This window comes from Pomacea canaliculata, linkage group LG9 (assembly GCF_003073045.1).
Source record: "Pomacea canaliculata isolate SZHN2017 linkage group LG9, ASM307304v1, whole genome shotgun sequence".
Lineage (NCBI taxonomy): Eukaryota > Metazoa > Mollusca > Gastropoda > Architaenioglossa > Ampullariidae > Pomacea > Pomacea canaliculata.
The window spans coordinates 18,887,751-18,902,966 of record NC_037598.1 but is presented as its reverse complement, the minus strand read 5'-3'; the positions used below and the strand labels follow the sequence as shown (position 1 = coordinate 18,902,966).

At 42.2% G+C, this 15,216-nt stretch overlaps 2 protein-coding genes and 2 non-coding genes across 4 annotated transcripts; 1 reads left to right on the top strand and 3 right to left on the bottom strand.

Moving 5' to 3' along the window:
• Positions 1-341: 341 nt before the first annotated feature.
• Positions 342-3,342, bottom strand: LOC112572262 (ras-related protein Rab-7L1-like). Its single transcript, XM_025251844.1, has 5 exons — positions 3,027-3,342; positions 2,746-2,817; positions 2,345-2,526; positions 1,796-1,917; positions 342-986 (listed from the first exon to the last, which is right to left on the bottom strand). The coding sequence occupies exons 1-5, from the start codon at positions 3,232-3,234 to the stop codon at positions 845-847; spliced, it is 726 nt and encodes a 241-aa protein (XP_025107629.1). The 5' UTR covers positions 3,235-3,342; the 3' UTR covers positions 342-844.
• A 3,593-nt stretch (positions 3,343-6,935) lies between these two features.
• On the bottom strand, positions 6,936-13,206 carry LOC112572765 (ras-related protein Rab-7L1-like). The gene is made up of 6 exons (XM_025252635.1): positions 12,584-13,206; positions 10,655-11,027; positions 10,154-10,225; positions 9,591-9,772; positions 9,062-9,183; positions 6,936-8,275 (listed from the first exon to the last, which is right to left on the bottom strand). Exons 2-6 carry the CDS (start codon positions 10,827-10,829, stop codon positions 8,164-8,166), a joined length of 663 nt encoding a protein of 220 aa, XP_025108420.1. The 5' UTR covers positions 10,830-11,027; positions 12,584-13,206; the 3' UTR covers positions 6,936-8,163.
• Positions 13,207-14,086: 880 nt separating this feature from the next.
• LOC112573011 lies at positions 14,087-14,279 on the bottom strand. Its single transcript, XR_003101123.1, has one exon. It is a non-coding gene; the product is annotated as a U2 spliceosomal RNA (small nuclear RNA).
• A 678-nt stretch (positions 14,280-14,957) lies between these two features.
• Positions 14,958-15,076, top strand: LOC112573028. The gene has a single exon (XR_003101137.1). It is a non-coding gene; the product is annotated as a 5S ribosomal RNA (ribosomal RNA).
• Positions 15,077-15,216: the final 140 nt, after the last annotated feature.

Here is a 15,216-nt window from a genome sequence, read left to right as displayed (position 1 = left end):
GCTAAAGACTAAGACCAGACAGTTCTGTAACTCATGTCTGGCATGGTGGTCAGGTAGTGGGCCAGTGTCTGTATTTGTACTACCCTGTATCCTGTACAGATTGCAGGAGCATGGGAGGTGTCCACACTGATCTCACACTGTGGCTAGTCCTTGCTGGCCCTATAATCAAACCCGCTGAGGGAATCACATCATCGTCTTATCACTTGAACGGTCGCACAGTATGGAACATGAACACACTGACACCAATCCTTCTCAGTTTTTTAAATAAAAGAACTAATGTAGTTCAAGAAAACAAAAAGCTGGTCATGTCGACAGTTTACGAAGAATGCAAAAATACAGCCGGCATCTCAAAAACTGTTAATTAAACCGTTTGAGTTTCAATATGGCGACTAGTCATTTTCATACAGAATCAACCAATATCTATCCCTTGGTCTCTGATCGGCGATTATGTCTCTGCGAGAAACCAGAGAGAAAATTGTTCGTTGATAACTGTCTTTCTTTCAGCTTGTGTGGATACTCAGGGATGACACCTGTTGCGTGTCACGTGGTCAAACCATCTCGGAGAATTGTGGCCAGGAGTCGCTTCCGGGAACTGCGATGAGGTCCCTTTCGATGCAGACGAAGACTTTGGTCTTGGACTCTGTGGACTCTGGCCACCAAAACAACAGAAAGCGACAGTTGTTGTGCTGGGACGACGATCCGCGAAGGTGGAATCACTTGTCCCGAGATTCCTCAAGCAAGGACACGTGGTGTGCCGAGATGGACACACAAGGGGAAGGAAGGAGTTTGGAGATGGAGGACGATAAAGCCAAAATGTCGATCAGGGTCTCGTTATCTTGTGACGTCAGCAACATCGAAACTTCTCGAGGGACTTGTCTTGGTCCTTGTCTAGAGCGAGGTCCTGCAGCTCGAGGCGAACCTCATCCAACCGGAGGCTGCCTTCATGCTGAACTCTGCTCTGCAGCAACATTTGCTCGATAAGATACCTGGACAAACACACGCAGGGTCAAGGGTCGAAGGTTGGTTCAGAGAGAATGTTACAGACAGTCCTAAAACTTCTGTCATTTAGAGAACATCACAATGTCACAGATAAAGTCTTATTTTGTTTCCCACAGCGAGCCCTGATCATTGTAGGTACACAAATTCCCTTGTCTTTATTTTTACACGATCTTCTCTTAAAACTTAACTTTGATATGTATATTATTGGCATCAATTAACTATAATTTCATTAATACTCGTTATTAATTTTCCTGGAAGACGAAGCCAACAACGCAAAAGTGAAAATATAAATGAGCAAATAGTCTGTTTTATCAATTCCCATTCTGACATGTCGGCCGTCTTAAGAATTCTGTGAAAGCAAATTTGAGAAAAAAAAAATCTCTTACAAAAAAAAAAAAAAAAAAAAGAAAAGAAAAAAGAAAAAGACAGACACACAACACACGTACACAGACACAAACTCACACATACGGATGCACAAACATGCAAATGATAGGAAACTGCGAACCTCCTTTCTTGAGATAAACATGCTCCACTATCTGTGTGTGTGTGTTCTTATCTAAGTAGATTTTTGTCTTGTCATGTAACCGTTACTAAGCATCTGTCATCCAATGATCCTGTTTATCACAATACCTTGTAAAGACCACACGACTGTCACATGATGAACACAGGGGATCATCTCATGATACTCTAAGATAGAAAGTAGCGGACTAGTGGAACTGAAACTGTAAACAAATTGGAAAAACAATGACATGCATACAAATAAATAAAAAAAATAGATTAATTAATTGATACGAACCTCAGCGCCTCATCTACACCGATGTTGTCCTTGGCAGACACCTCCCTCCAGCTCACAAAACCGTTACGAGAGGTCGCGGCCTCGATCTTGTCCTTCCACACTGCCCAGGTCGGCAGGTCGCACTGACCACAGGCAAAACAAACAGTCCTTTTTAAAAAAAAACAAAAAACAAAATACCGAAGAGAGCTACTTGACAAAAGGTTAGAATCTCGTAAGTGAAATGCACTTTTGTCCTCACGTTCCGATTTTAGAAACCTATATCTACATATAGACAAATGAGTTATATTCCTTTGAAATACCCAGGTGAGAACTGCGATATTGAAGCATTTGTACCTCAACAAACTAAGAGAGATTTCCTGCAAAATATATTTCGGAAAATTAGTCTGTTATAACAAGCTAAACCAAATGATTTGAAAATAATTTTTGGTTGAAAGTAGTCCAGGAAAACTCCGAGTGTCACATACGTATTTATTAACGAAGAAATGCTGGCATCAAAAACTTCTTGAAGAAAGTTTGTTTGCAAGCTTTGTACATGACAGAAGGTCGCACCTTGTTGGCCAGCAGCAGGCAGGGGATACACGAGCCGTCTGGCAGTCGGCACTTGGAGTCGAGGTCCTCCTTCCACTTCACCACGCTGCTGAAGCTGTTTTCATCTCCAAGATCAAAGAGCACCAGCGAGCCGTTGGCATTCTTATAGTAGGCCCTGGTCAAGGCGTTAAACCGCTCTGTGCCTGTCATCATCATCATCATCATCATCATCATCATCATCATCATCATCATCATCATCATCATACTCATCATTATCATCATCATCATCATCATCATCGTCATCGTCGTCGTCGTCGTTGAATCAGACAGACAAATAAACAGAGAGACAATTGTAAACACATTATGCTCATTTTGCCTTTATGCACAAGAAATCAAGGGATCAGATGTGTCTGCTTGCATACCGGCGATGTCCCAAAACTGCACCTTGATAGTCAGCTCCTCCGACCATTGAATAGATTTGATGGTGAAGTCCACTGAAAGAAAAAAAAAGGAGTAAGAATTCCCTCATCAGTCCGACAACAGACTAGCATCACACACACACACACACACACACAAAGAAAAATCCTTGCCTCCAGCATCGAGAACAACATCGACGAAAACCCAATAATTAACCACGTAGCTACCGATTCAAGGGACTGAAGCATATAAGCAGGTCAGAGAGATAAAGGGCAAAGGTGACTACCTCCAATCGTTCCTTTGTAGTGATGTTTGAAGGCGTTTTTCACGTAGCGCTGCACCAGCGAGGTCTTGCCCACCATCATGTCCCCAAGGACCAGCACTTTCAAACTCACTTCCCGACACACCTTGGGCGCAGCAAGTCGCAAGCTGTCCTCGAAGTCGGTGTTATAGTTGGACCATTTCGGGACATCCATCGTTAGCCTCTTCCACATCACTGAGCCATGCAGGCCGGCACAGCACACGGGTCCACTGGCTGCATACGAATATTTTCGTTATGATAAGGTTTAGGGAACATTACCAGCTGTCTGATGAAACGAGTAGTCCACATGGATTTTTCTCACAGAAAGAACCTAATATTATCCCTTTAGAGTCCAGCTACGGAAATTTCAATGTTTCAACACATGACTAATAGAGACAATGCAGCTGTCTGTTTATCAGTGGACTATTGCCGGCAACTCGTTTACAAATGTTTCCTGAAACAGTCCAAAAATCCTCCATGAACTTGTCCAGGTTGGTCACCTGGCACAGGACTTCTCGCGCGGGACAAGAAGTCCTCGGAGGCCGAAAAATGAACATGAAAGGAAATTCAGTGATGGCATCCCGTCCCGACTGCTGTGTTCCTTGTTATCTCCCGGTACAAACAGAAACGACTGTTATCTGTCACGTGCGTCACCCGGGTTTGATCATCAAGACCTGTACTGAGGACATGTTATACTCCCTTTGTAGATTATGATGGTTGAGCCTGTATTTGTTATTATTTTCAGACCTGTACTCGTGTTTCTTTTTTGGTAAACAAGTAAAAAAAAAAAGTTTACAACGACAGTCTTAGTCAAGAATAGTCGAATGTTTGTTTCGTGTATCCGGAGTTTGAAGTCTTTTGCCCTCAGTTTGTTTATCCACTCCCTAAGTTGTTTTTATTTCGGTGACCTTAGGAGCCATTTCAGGTGAATCTTTAGAGAAAGAGGAAAGAAGAGGAAAGAAATGATAGTAGAACTGTGAGGGTGTTAGACTTGCTCACACGAGACAATCAAGGTGTAATGATAATCACCTCCAATCAGCTTATCGCCATCTAGCACAAAACTCGTGCAGGGCGTGAGTCGGGACATGAGTACTGTCAGGTAAGAGGGTCAAAGGGTTAAAAGTTAAAAGTCGTCCAAGCTATCAGCTCATCAAAGACCAACTTCAAATCGTGTAAGCCAGTTGCTGTAATATTTAGCATCTCTATAAAGACAATGATATGCTGGGCTAAGGGTCACCTGTCGGTCGTGTTGTGACATGAAAGTTACGATACCGCCTCGCAGGTGATGTCACCATAAAGTTGTAACAGTTGTGTACCTGCTCTGTGGAAACATTTCATTTATCAGCAAAAGTCCTCTAAAAATTAAGACCATAATCGATCAACTTTGTAGTAGTGAATGTCACCATGATGTTTGTGCTGTTTTATTTCAAGTATCGAGCGGTGGAGTGCAGTAGTTTTATTATTCAATTATTTCATGTTGAATCCTCTTTTCGTAATATCTTTTTTATTAATCCATATTTTTATATTTTAACTACAACATGGAAGGGATAAGCATATCATTCTACAAAAACTTCCAATTAACACCAAGAATTCTAAAGGACAATAACAGGTTTTTAAGAGGTTTAGTAACAATGGTGCGGTTCACCTGTTCAGAAGTCACGGCGGCGGAAGTCTATGGACGGATGTCAGTTTGGTGTACAGTCAACAGTCTGTACTTTACGGTATATATAACACCTGACCAAGAGCATCCGACAGATGAGGCTCATGTGATGTCAACCGCCGAGAGAGCAAGTTCAGGGAACATGTTGGGGTAGTGTATGATACAGAGAACTTCACTTGTAGTTGTTTCCCAACTAATGTCTATATGTTGTGCCAGAAGTTGTAGCTTACTTCCCAAAGGTCAGTTATGTATGATTGTCACTTTGTTTGGGAAAGTTAGAAATAAGCTGTCAAAGAATACCAAAGTTTCTGAGTAAAACACAAGATTTTGATACCCAAGTGGTTGTCACCAATTTTTAACCTGTGTGCTTTGCTGACCTTTCATCCTCCGATCTTCTATAGTTTTCTCCCCTGGGGTGTTTTCTTACTTTTTCTCTCTCTAAGCTTGTGCTAGCATCTGCATCTTTCGTGTGCGCTGTGCAAATCCACGCAGTTTGTCAACCCTAACCAGATAACATTTGTAGTTCTTCTTTCGTCTACAGTTCTGGATCACCTTCAGCGGATGATGGATTAGGCTGGTTGTTCGATTGTTCTGATATTGTTTGCTATTCCCTTTTTTCTGGAGACATATGACCAATGATTGGATCCATTTTTTTGCCACTTTTTGTTTGCCAGATTTTGTGACATTCACTGTCTCCTCCTCACCACACTTGAGCAACTGTGGGATGTTGTCGACCCCAGGAGACTTCCCTACTTCAGGCTGTGTATGGCCGATTCAAAATCTTTTCTTGGGATTGGAAGGTCTGTACAGTCAATGATCACCATCTGATGGTCTCGAAGGATGTCCAGGTCTGTCTATATCAGGAAGTTGTAGCAGTCTTTGATGTATTCAGTCCATCGGTTGAGTATAGCCTTGTCTTCAGCGAGAAGGTGGCCAGTCTTCGATGGCTGATGTCCTCTGCTGATCTCCGTTGATGAAGATGCTGAGTAATAATATGTCAGCGAAAGGCTTTACTGCTCTCTTGCCAAGCCAGCCCTTGATCTCACGGCATTGTACCTTCTGTCCAGTTTACCTGAGATGCCCACACCCTTTCTTACTATCGCTGTTAACCCTTCTGTACTCGCCAGCTGCTTACAGCTCATCAGTGGCGGATCAGTGGCTTCAGCAAACGATCACCTGATCATCTTAATCATACTTATCAGAAGCAGTTGTGTGTGTCTGTATGTGTGTAAGTATGCTTGTACTTGTGTTTATGTGTTCTTTTATGCGGTATAGTCTTTCAATAAAAGAACACGATTCTCCCTTTCATGTCTGCACTGCTTACTTTGAGAACTTTTTACATTTCTGTGACCGTCTCCTACATCGTAGAAGTTGTGTAGGTAAGCCCATATTTTAACCTATAACCCTTTCTCAGTCAACGAACTTACTAAACATAATAATATCACACTCTTTATCTCTGACAAGATGACACAACGCCTAATCTCAACCTGTGACCAAGTCGGTCCTCGGGATGGCGTCACGAGATTCCACCATGTTTCCACCACACGTGATCATTCTAACAATTTGATCAAATCTTGCGAGGGTAGTCGAGGGCTCTTCCAACCGTTTGTCAACCTCCCTCTGCTCCTCATCTGCACTCTTGTCCACATTTTTTCCCAGAGAGATCAGGTCGAGGCTGAAAACCTCTCCCACGCGTTCAAATTTGTGGAGCCTGCTGGCACATCTGTCGAATTCGGTTTCGCGCCATATCTTTCGCAAATTGGCACCGTTTTCATCGAGGACTTGTCTGTCTGCAGACATCCACTTTCCCATTTCACCTTCTACCATTTTTTAAAAATCCTGGTTCCTCCTAAATACCCTTCCCCACCTTTAACATCTTACCAAATCTTTTTACATTAAATCTACAAACCTCCTAATGAATGCAGCCACACAAACACATAAGACAGGTTTAGAAGCAGTCTCTCTCTATTTTACTCAAGCACGCGCGCACACACACACACACACGGGTGTGACTGCTTTTGAAAATCTTTTTTCTCAGTGACAAAGCAGGTTTAACATCGAACATCCCGTGCTGATGGTATACTCTATAAACTCAAGTCTTGCTAGACTTAAGGAGGCTGCAATCACACTTGATGCTTTTGTTCGAGTGATGTTTAGACTAACGTTTACTCTTGACTAATGTATCTCAAGACAACACCATCAGCAGACACACCCATCCAAGACACAATAGAATGCTTTGCACGTACGATGTTTTTATCCAGCAATGTGCGCATGTCGAGTACAACAGGACTGTAATCATAAAAACCAAACACACAATACTGCCAGCTCACAACATATGTTCTAATACACTCGCAACACTTGACAATCTCTCATTATTTACTGTACACATTGTACAGAATACACGTCACACAATGAATTTTAGGGAGAAGCATAGCTCTCGTAAACAACTGCGCGCGCACGCACTTACAGAAAATATAGAGATCCTCACCTACTGCGGGGTTCCAGAGATCCCCATGATCGAAGAAAATTCGCGAAGTAGCGACGTTATATTTAATTATTTGTGTATATATATTAAGTCTTTATAAACACTTCCCACATTTCTATAAACCTTTCCAACTCTTATTTTTAATCTCACGTTGGCAAACTTGTGCAAGCGCTAGTCAGCTGATGAAATATCTGTACATACAGTATTTTATACTCATTTAATATTCTTTTAATATGTTTGAATTAACATTATAGCGAGGGACGACTATATACGACTATATACACACATTTGTGTGTGTGTGTGTGAGAGAGAGAGCTCGCTAGCATAGACTCTCTGACACATGTACACATAGACATATACAAACATCTTCTCTTTCTCCTTCGTGCTGCCTCATTTACTCGCTCTCTTTCTTTCTCCCCCTTAGAAACAAATGCACCAAACTCACATACAAAGTCTACATACATAAACACATAAAGTTACAGTTTCGCACATACTGCAGATACGCACTTTTTTTTATGCTATTAGTATACCTTTACATCGACAGGGCCAACAACCCTCCGCCAAATAATAACCCCCAGAGAGAAAATGACAACAAAACGAAGTCCCAAACAATCGTTAACAACAAGGAGCATTTCCTCCTGTCAATCAACAAGTATTTAAACACTTCCGTAGATCCGGCTCATCATCAGGCACACAACGGAGTTAATTTGAAGTACATCTTGACTCACTGAAGTGAAGAGATGTCTGGCCCGGTGAAAATCATGGTGCAAGGGAGGTAACACCTTAAACCCAAATCAACAGGACTTGCGGAGTGGTTATCTCTCTTGACTATCCTACGCGGCGATGCTTGGTGTTCATGAAGTTCGTGACAAAAGCGTTTATTTGATGTAAATCATGAACAGTGCTCGTGGATGAGTAGGGTCAGAATCGAGAGTAGAAATCAGGTGAAGGCGATGGAAGGGGAGAAACAGCTTTTCTCAACAGGCACAGAATTTGCGACGTGCAGCTGGATGGCTATCCTGTAGCTGGGTAGTTTTGGTCGGACTGTTGGCAAGGTGCGACTGTCCCATAATTATATCCACTAGGAACCTGCAAGATTAAACAGAGTTTAACAGGAGAAACAGAAACACGAAGCACAAAAAAAAAAAAAAAAAAAAAAAAAAAAAGAAAGCAACGACTGAAATGTGAAGAAAACCCGATATCACTGATGATACTTTTTCAGATTTTCACCATAAAGATGCTCACTAAGCATGGAGAAGGAAGAGGGGGGGGGAATGATGGTTTATGCTGAGTCAGCAGCTAAGACTATAGCATGGCAAAGTAGCCAGCCATGTAAACAGATGCCACATGCAGTGAAAGAGCAGCGTTCCCGAGGCGAGATCTGAACACAGGACAACCAATCTTCGTTGTATTGGTGTCAATGGACCGCCCTTACTAAGCATGGGAACTAACAGGCTTTGAAAAGGTGCATGACCTGATTTGGAGTGAAAAACAACTAAGTCATCAACCTCTTGCGAAAGACTGCTACAAATACTGAATTACTAAAGATATACACCCGTCAGACGGATACTTATCACATGGCGAGCATGACTACTCCAGTTAAAACATTCCATATTTAGAAACTGCGTAGACACTATTTACTTCGCCTGATACCTCTGTCGTGATGGACCGATGTGTTTTATATTTAAAACTACATTTAATAACCAATGTTTCCCTCAAGCAAAGAACGGCACAATGCAGCCACCATAAAACACAATTACAACCACGCTACGACACACTAACGGATTAAGGAATAATAATAATAATATTTCACTTAATCAAAATAGGCATAATATCAACAAATCATAAAATGATTACGTGAGAGTTCCAACAAACCTGACAGATTCGGCGACATTGATGTTGTCCTTCACGGACACCTCCCTGCAGCCGACAAAAGCGTATTTCTGACACAAGTCTCGTATTTCCTCCTTTGTCACCTGTCTCTGCCTCAGGTCGCTCTGTTGACAGAATGTCTATGTTATATCTTCTTTAGCAAGCATCTGGGGTGGGGTCAGGTGGAAGAAAAAAGAATGAGACAGGAAGAAAGTAGATACATGGGACAGCAGTATCAGAACTAGGAAGAGTTGGAAGACAGAAGATGGGAGGGAAAACGAAAGAATGGAAGAAGAGTGAAGCTGTCACTCCAAGCGGCCTAGAGCTCCTATAATAAGGACAGAATACCCAGAAACTTGGATGTTTGCAATCATTTAACTACGATCTCGACATTCTGACAATCTCTCTCTTTCAGTCTTTCTCCACTACTATCTTGCAGCCTTGTCAAAGGTCAGAGGTTGCGTTGCAGGACATTTCCACACGTGACATTTCATTCGTCATGTCCAGTCGGCACATTTCCAGGTTTTGTCACCTTGTTGGCCAGCAGTAAGCACGGCACCGGAGAGCCGTCTGGCAGCCTGCACTTGGCATCCAAGTCCTCCTTCCAGCGTGCAGCTCTCCGCAAGGTGGCGCTGTTGCTGAGGTCAAAGAGCAAGAAGCAGCCGTCTGCTCCCCGATAGTAAGCTCGCGTAATGGATGCGAATCTCTCCTGTCCTGGGCAAAAGACAAATGTAGGAAATATTTAGTCGGAAACACGAAAACCATATAAATTAAGGCAAAAAGTGGGGATTGGGGATAAGTCGAAATTCGCAGCCTTATGGTCAGTGCACTCGGCACTCGAAGTAAGGTCAGGGTTCAAGGCCCATATAGGTAAGTGATTGAAACCCGTTTCTATATCCATCTTATAGTGAAGAGGGGCGTTCATTTTAAACCTATTTTCTCGAAAAGATTTTGGAAAGATGCTCTTTATTGTGCTCATGGAGATTTTTTTTTAAAATTTCTCTGTTAGAAAGTTAAGAGTGGCTGAAGAAAGAAGGAATAGCTAGCAATGTTTAGTATATATATATATTGTGGAAGTTAAGCAAAAGTTCTAACCTGCAATATCCCAGAGTTGCAGCTTGATCGAGCAGGTGTTGGACCAGCGAATCTGCTTCAGAGAGAAATCCACTGGAAAGAAATTAAAATGAGTTTCACTGCAAAATATTTTTGGACGGGAATTTCTCGATGAATTCCTTCCACATCGGGACATCGGAAACTTTCAAAATGGCGGTCATTTTGTGACACTTCACTCAGACGAGGAAAGGACATGATGCAAGGACAGATGCGAACGAGATTTGTTCTAATGGTACTGGCAGGAAGATAGAAAGAAACAAACAAATAATGAGATAGAGAATGAAAGAAAGAGGAAGCTACAATTCCCGAGGTCCACTAGATAAAGTTTCCAACAAACGATCTAATTTGAGGGAACTGGAGGTACATGTGGGGCTCATTCACAGGCTGCTAAAGTCTTAGCCTTATAATCTTAAACGTTTCCCTCAGCAGTATGTCGCCATACACTTCGTGACTGTCCGTCTTTACTACGGCCCTAGCACGTACCCCCTATGGTGGCTTTGTATCCCTCTTTGTACGTGTTGTTGACGTAGCGCTGTATGAATGAAGTCTTGCCCACTGTGACGTCACCGATGACGACCACCTTGAGGAGCTGATCATCCAGCGTGTCGGGAGCCCTCGACTGTATGGAGGAGGATCGAGCCAAGCGCACAGGCAGCATGTTTTCTCATATTTGGACCACGACAAACGGTGATTGCGGCCAGCGACGTTCACTTCAGGCAACTTCCCCACGCCGGGGGGACGTTACTGATGTCACTCCGGCTTTATCAGCCTTTATTCTCGCTGATGTCCTCCTGTCTCAGTGGGCCACGTGACCTCGTCTGGAGCCGCCAGTCTCGAGATGAATTTACTCTGAGGACTGAAACATTACCTCAAGCTGTTTATATTGAGTGCCTATTGGATAATGTTGATGTAAAGTAGAACGACTTTATTCTCATATATATATATATGTGAGAGAGAATAATAATAAATGTAAAATTTGTAAAGCGTATTCTAACACTTCTAAGGAGCATGTTCTTAGCGCTTAAGAACAAGAACGAAACATAGCATTGGAGGGACAGAAAAAAATAACATACAATGAACTATAACAGAATAAACAACAGTACTGAACGAAGAATAAAATCAAATGCAGAAAACACAAAGAGGAACCAAATAACAAGAACAAGAGCTGAGAGTAACATGATATTGCAAAAGGAAGGGTGTGAAAAAGGACTGGCATTATGGGAAAGGTTGTTAGGAGAATGCCGCGCATCCATGCGTGTGTACAGGAGAGAGGCAGACGAAAAGAAATGATGCTTTGAAATAACTAGTTAACACTTGTATTCTCTCATTTACATAATACTGTAAACTCATTATCAGTTAGCTAATTCATGGTAGAGATTTCTACCAATGTTAATTATTACACAGGTAGACAGGGTTTAGGTAAACCAGATAACAATATCTACAGAACACAGGCGAGCCCCAAAATATATCTACAGAATACAGGCAGCTTCAAAAATATATCTACACAATATAGGCGACCAGATAACGATATCTAGATGACTAGAGTGATGACTGTTCGCCTAACTGGCTGGAGGGAACCAGCTCTCTGTCCTTTTGTCCTGTCCGTGGATCTACGTCGAGTTTTGGTTTCTTCTACTCATCTGTGATGTTTGTTGTCTTCTACTCATCTGTGATGTTTGTTGTCTTCTATTCATCTGTGATGTTTGTTGCGCCATTCACCTCTGTTATGGACTGTTCTTCAGTGCTCGTGATGCCTCGTTTCTTACAATAAACATCTTCCATTAACGGCTTCTGCCTCCTGTTCTTCTTAATGAAAATGAAATGGTATGGCAGATCAGGTGGAGACAACCGTACGAAAGTCTGTTTTTCGTAGTTTTTATTACGCGGCATGTACTGCACTTTATTTTGTGGTCTTCCTGTTTCTCTCTCTCACACACATACAAGCGTGTGCACATTCACAAATGGCGAAACACACAAAGCCTACATGCTGCCTTACACACACACATTCGACGCGTTGCATCTATCATCCATTTGCAACACTCACTCACGCACGCACACATACTTTCTCTCTCTCTCTCTCGCACACACGCACACACATACAACATATATATATATACACATGGGTTTTCTCTCTTTCGCGCGGATTTACACACAACAAGGACGTTAAAACACCTGTGTGTTGTTACAGATGTTCCGGCAAACTAACGCACAATAACATTACCTAAACACAAGACTATATGGAACAGGTAGCTAAACACATTGCTGTACTAAAAATGTAGCTAAAGATAGTTCTTAACGGAAAATGTAGCTAAAAATAGCATTTACTAGTTGCCAGACTCGGACTAGAGCCATGGCTTCTCACAGACGCGCAATCACAGACACCGCCCAGGTCAATAATAGCGATGAACTCACCTTCATCGTTCCGACGATAATCGCAACAGAAAAATGAAAAATCCGAACTGTTCACGACTCCTTGAAGATGATGAATAACCGGAAAAATCGTGTAACCTTGTGAGCATGAATGGCATAACTCGTGTCACACGGCGAGAGTCACAAGACTCACTGTATGTGGGTCAGGACCTCGGCATGGCTGGCAACACACAAAGCTGGTAAGTAAAAGCCACTGCGGAGATTTCAGCTTAAAAACAACTGCCAGACACTACAAGAGTTTGAGATAATAAAAGCTACAGAACAAGGAATCGGATAGACCGACTAAACTTGAAACTGGACTCTGAGTGGATGAGAGGCAGGAAGGTGGGCTGAATGTAGCTCGGTGATAAGAGATAAACAGGGAGCATGCCGGGGTCACACGCTTCTACACTCTCTCTGTGCAGGATTCATTGTGTCACAATCAACATACGAATAAGATGAGCAATCTTTGAGCAGACGATGTACAGGTAGAAAGAGCTGACGACAACTAACAGAGTTCCATCATCACACCACCACAGCTTCCTGTCGGTAGCTGCGACAAGATGTTGATACCTTCGCCATCTGTGACAAGATCACCACTATTACCATGTGAAGGCAGGAGGAGGTGCACTAGACATCCTAGAGCTATCTCCCATGAATTTATCACTACCGTTTCAGCATTTTCGGAGAAATGAACGAGAAGACCAATCCCATCACACTGTCATAGTTCATCAAGTGTAACTGTTGCAGCAGCCAAAGGTCATGACTCTTTATCTGTGTCCAGCGGTATCAGGCGTTGCTATCTCCGAGTTTATTATTCAAGTATTCTTACAGCAAACAGCGTTAGAAAACAAGTCTAAACTGTAACTGTTGTTTTTCAAAGATTGCAAAGGGTCTTTTTCCTTCAAGCATCGATGTAATCTTTTATGGAATTGGACCTGCTGGTCTGATACGAAGCCCCATACTTCCTCTAAATAGCCACAATTCCGTAATCTTCCAGTCTGACCACGAACATGTAGTACTGGACTGCTGGCAGACGACTTTTTTTTCCCCAGTAACTACTAAAACGAGGCTGGTGTATACAAAGCTTCCATTTTGTCTTAGTTCTCCTATTCAAACTTCGTTCATTTCCTAGCTTCCCGAATAAATATTGTAGGCACTGTGACCACCCAGAAGGGTGTACAAATATCGCATAAATGCAAGAATGAAAGTACACAAATCTTCAAGGAAAAGGAATAGGAATTATTGCCGCAGAAAGTCCAAGTCAGTTGTACTTTGCGTGATTATTTTTACGATTTTAGATAATTTGTAAGTTTGGAAGATGTTTCAAAATATAGATTTGCCGAATATCAGTTTCCAGTGACTGATGATACAGTGGAAACAGTGTTGTCCCGAATTTTATCAAGTAATTGAAGACAACATTCACTGTTTTGATGACAGGCTACTCACGTACGTTAATCATCTAAGAATCTCTATATTTGACATTGATTATAATTACTCTCCAGAGGAGAGTGGGCCGATCCTGGAGGTACTGCAATACCAGGCCGACCCGTGACAGAGGTGGAGCAAGCCCCTAACACTCCGTCATGTTTCAAAAATCAGTTTAATATCGAAGTCCCCCAATGGAGGACGTATCAGATATTAAGCTGATAAGAACAGATACTACACTTTGATCTTAGCCAAAAGGCCGAGAAGCGATACCTACTAGAGGGAGACATTTGTGACAGTATCATCTGACTTTCCGTGATATTCGGGTTAGAAGACATAGCATGCTGTATAAGTAGCTTTCAATTAAAAACTCGCCATAATTGTAAGAGTTTACTTAATATTCTGACTACAAATACTATCTTTAACGTTTTACCGTATTTCTACAACTACTTTGTTACTAAAAAACAGCGATAAACATTCAGGAGTTGAAACAGTTCATAGCTTTTCCGAGCGTGCGCAAGGGAAACAACCCTCAGTAGCCTTCGAGCAGCTCTACACACAAATGAGGAATGTTTAGCTGAAAATGCATCATGTAGCTACAGAATGGAATTTTATATGTGAAATGAATTGTATAGCCACTTCTGAATATACTATAAATGAAATTCTTCGGTCCTTACCGAGTTTTTTTCTCTCTAGCTATAGAATGCATTGAATAAGTGTAGAATGAAATGTATAGTATAGAATGCATTATATACGTATAAAATGTATTGCATAGTTATAGAGAGAAAATAAGATAAAATTGCCCTCTTGGCGCCCTATACACAGCCTCTCGATCACTGCAGCTGACAAGGTGTGGGGATTTTCTCGTGGAGTTTGTGCAGTGAAGTTCTGTAGGCACACGTAGTGAGTGTACGATAGTTTTATAAAATGTTGTAATCCTTCATTCCTCGCCTACGGCCATACCACGTTGAACACACCGGTTCTCGTCCGATCACCGAAGTTAAGCGACGTCGAGCCCGGTTAGTACTTGGATGGGTGACCGCCTGGGAACACCGGGTGCTGTAGGTAAACCTTTTGCGTTTCTTGCGTTAATTTAATTTAGTAATATTTTCTGTTTATTTTTCAGAGGCAGCCTTAGCAATACTCGGGGCCCTGGGGCCCGTGCCGGCTCAGGAAATTTGAGGTCGCTCGTCCCCACAGACAGCGCC

Bases quoted from the DNA above. Each gene is read 5' to 3' on its own strand.
- LOC112572262 (XM_025251844.1), bottom strand. From the start codon at position 3,234: ATGTGGAAGAGGCTAACGATGGATGTCCCGAAATGGTCCAACTATAAC. The intron at 2,527-2,745 runs GTATGCAAGCAG...TGATGATGACAG, and splicing joins GCAGTTTTGGGACATCGCCG to GCACAGAGCGGTTTAACGCC. The intron at 1,918-2,344 runs GTGCGACCTTCT...GCCTGTGGTCAG, and splicing joins GCCTGCTGCTGGCCAACAAG to TGCGACCTGCCGACCTGGGC.
- LOC112572765 (XM_025252635.1), bottom strand. From the start codon at position 10,829: ATGCTGCCTGTGCGCTTGGCTCGATCCTCCTCCATACAGTCGAGGGCT. The intron at 10,226-10,654 runs GTACGTGCTAGG...ATTTCTTTCCAG, and splicing joins ATACAAAGCCACCATAGGGG to TGGATTTCTCTCTGAAGCAG. The intron at 9,773-10,153 runs GTTAGAACTTTT...TCTTTTGCCCAG, and splicing joins GCAACTCTGGGATATTGCAG to GACAGGAGAGATTCGCATCC.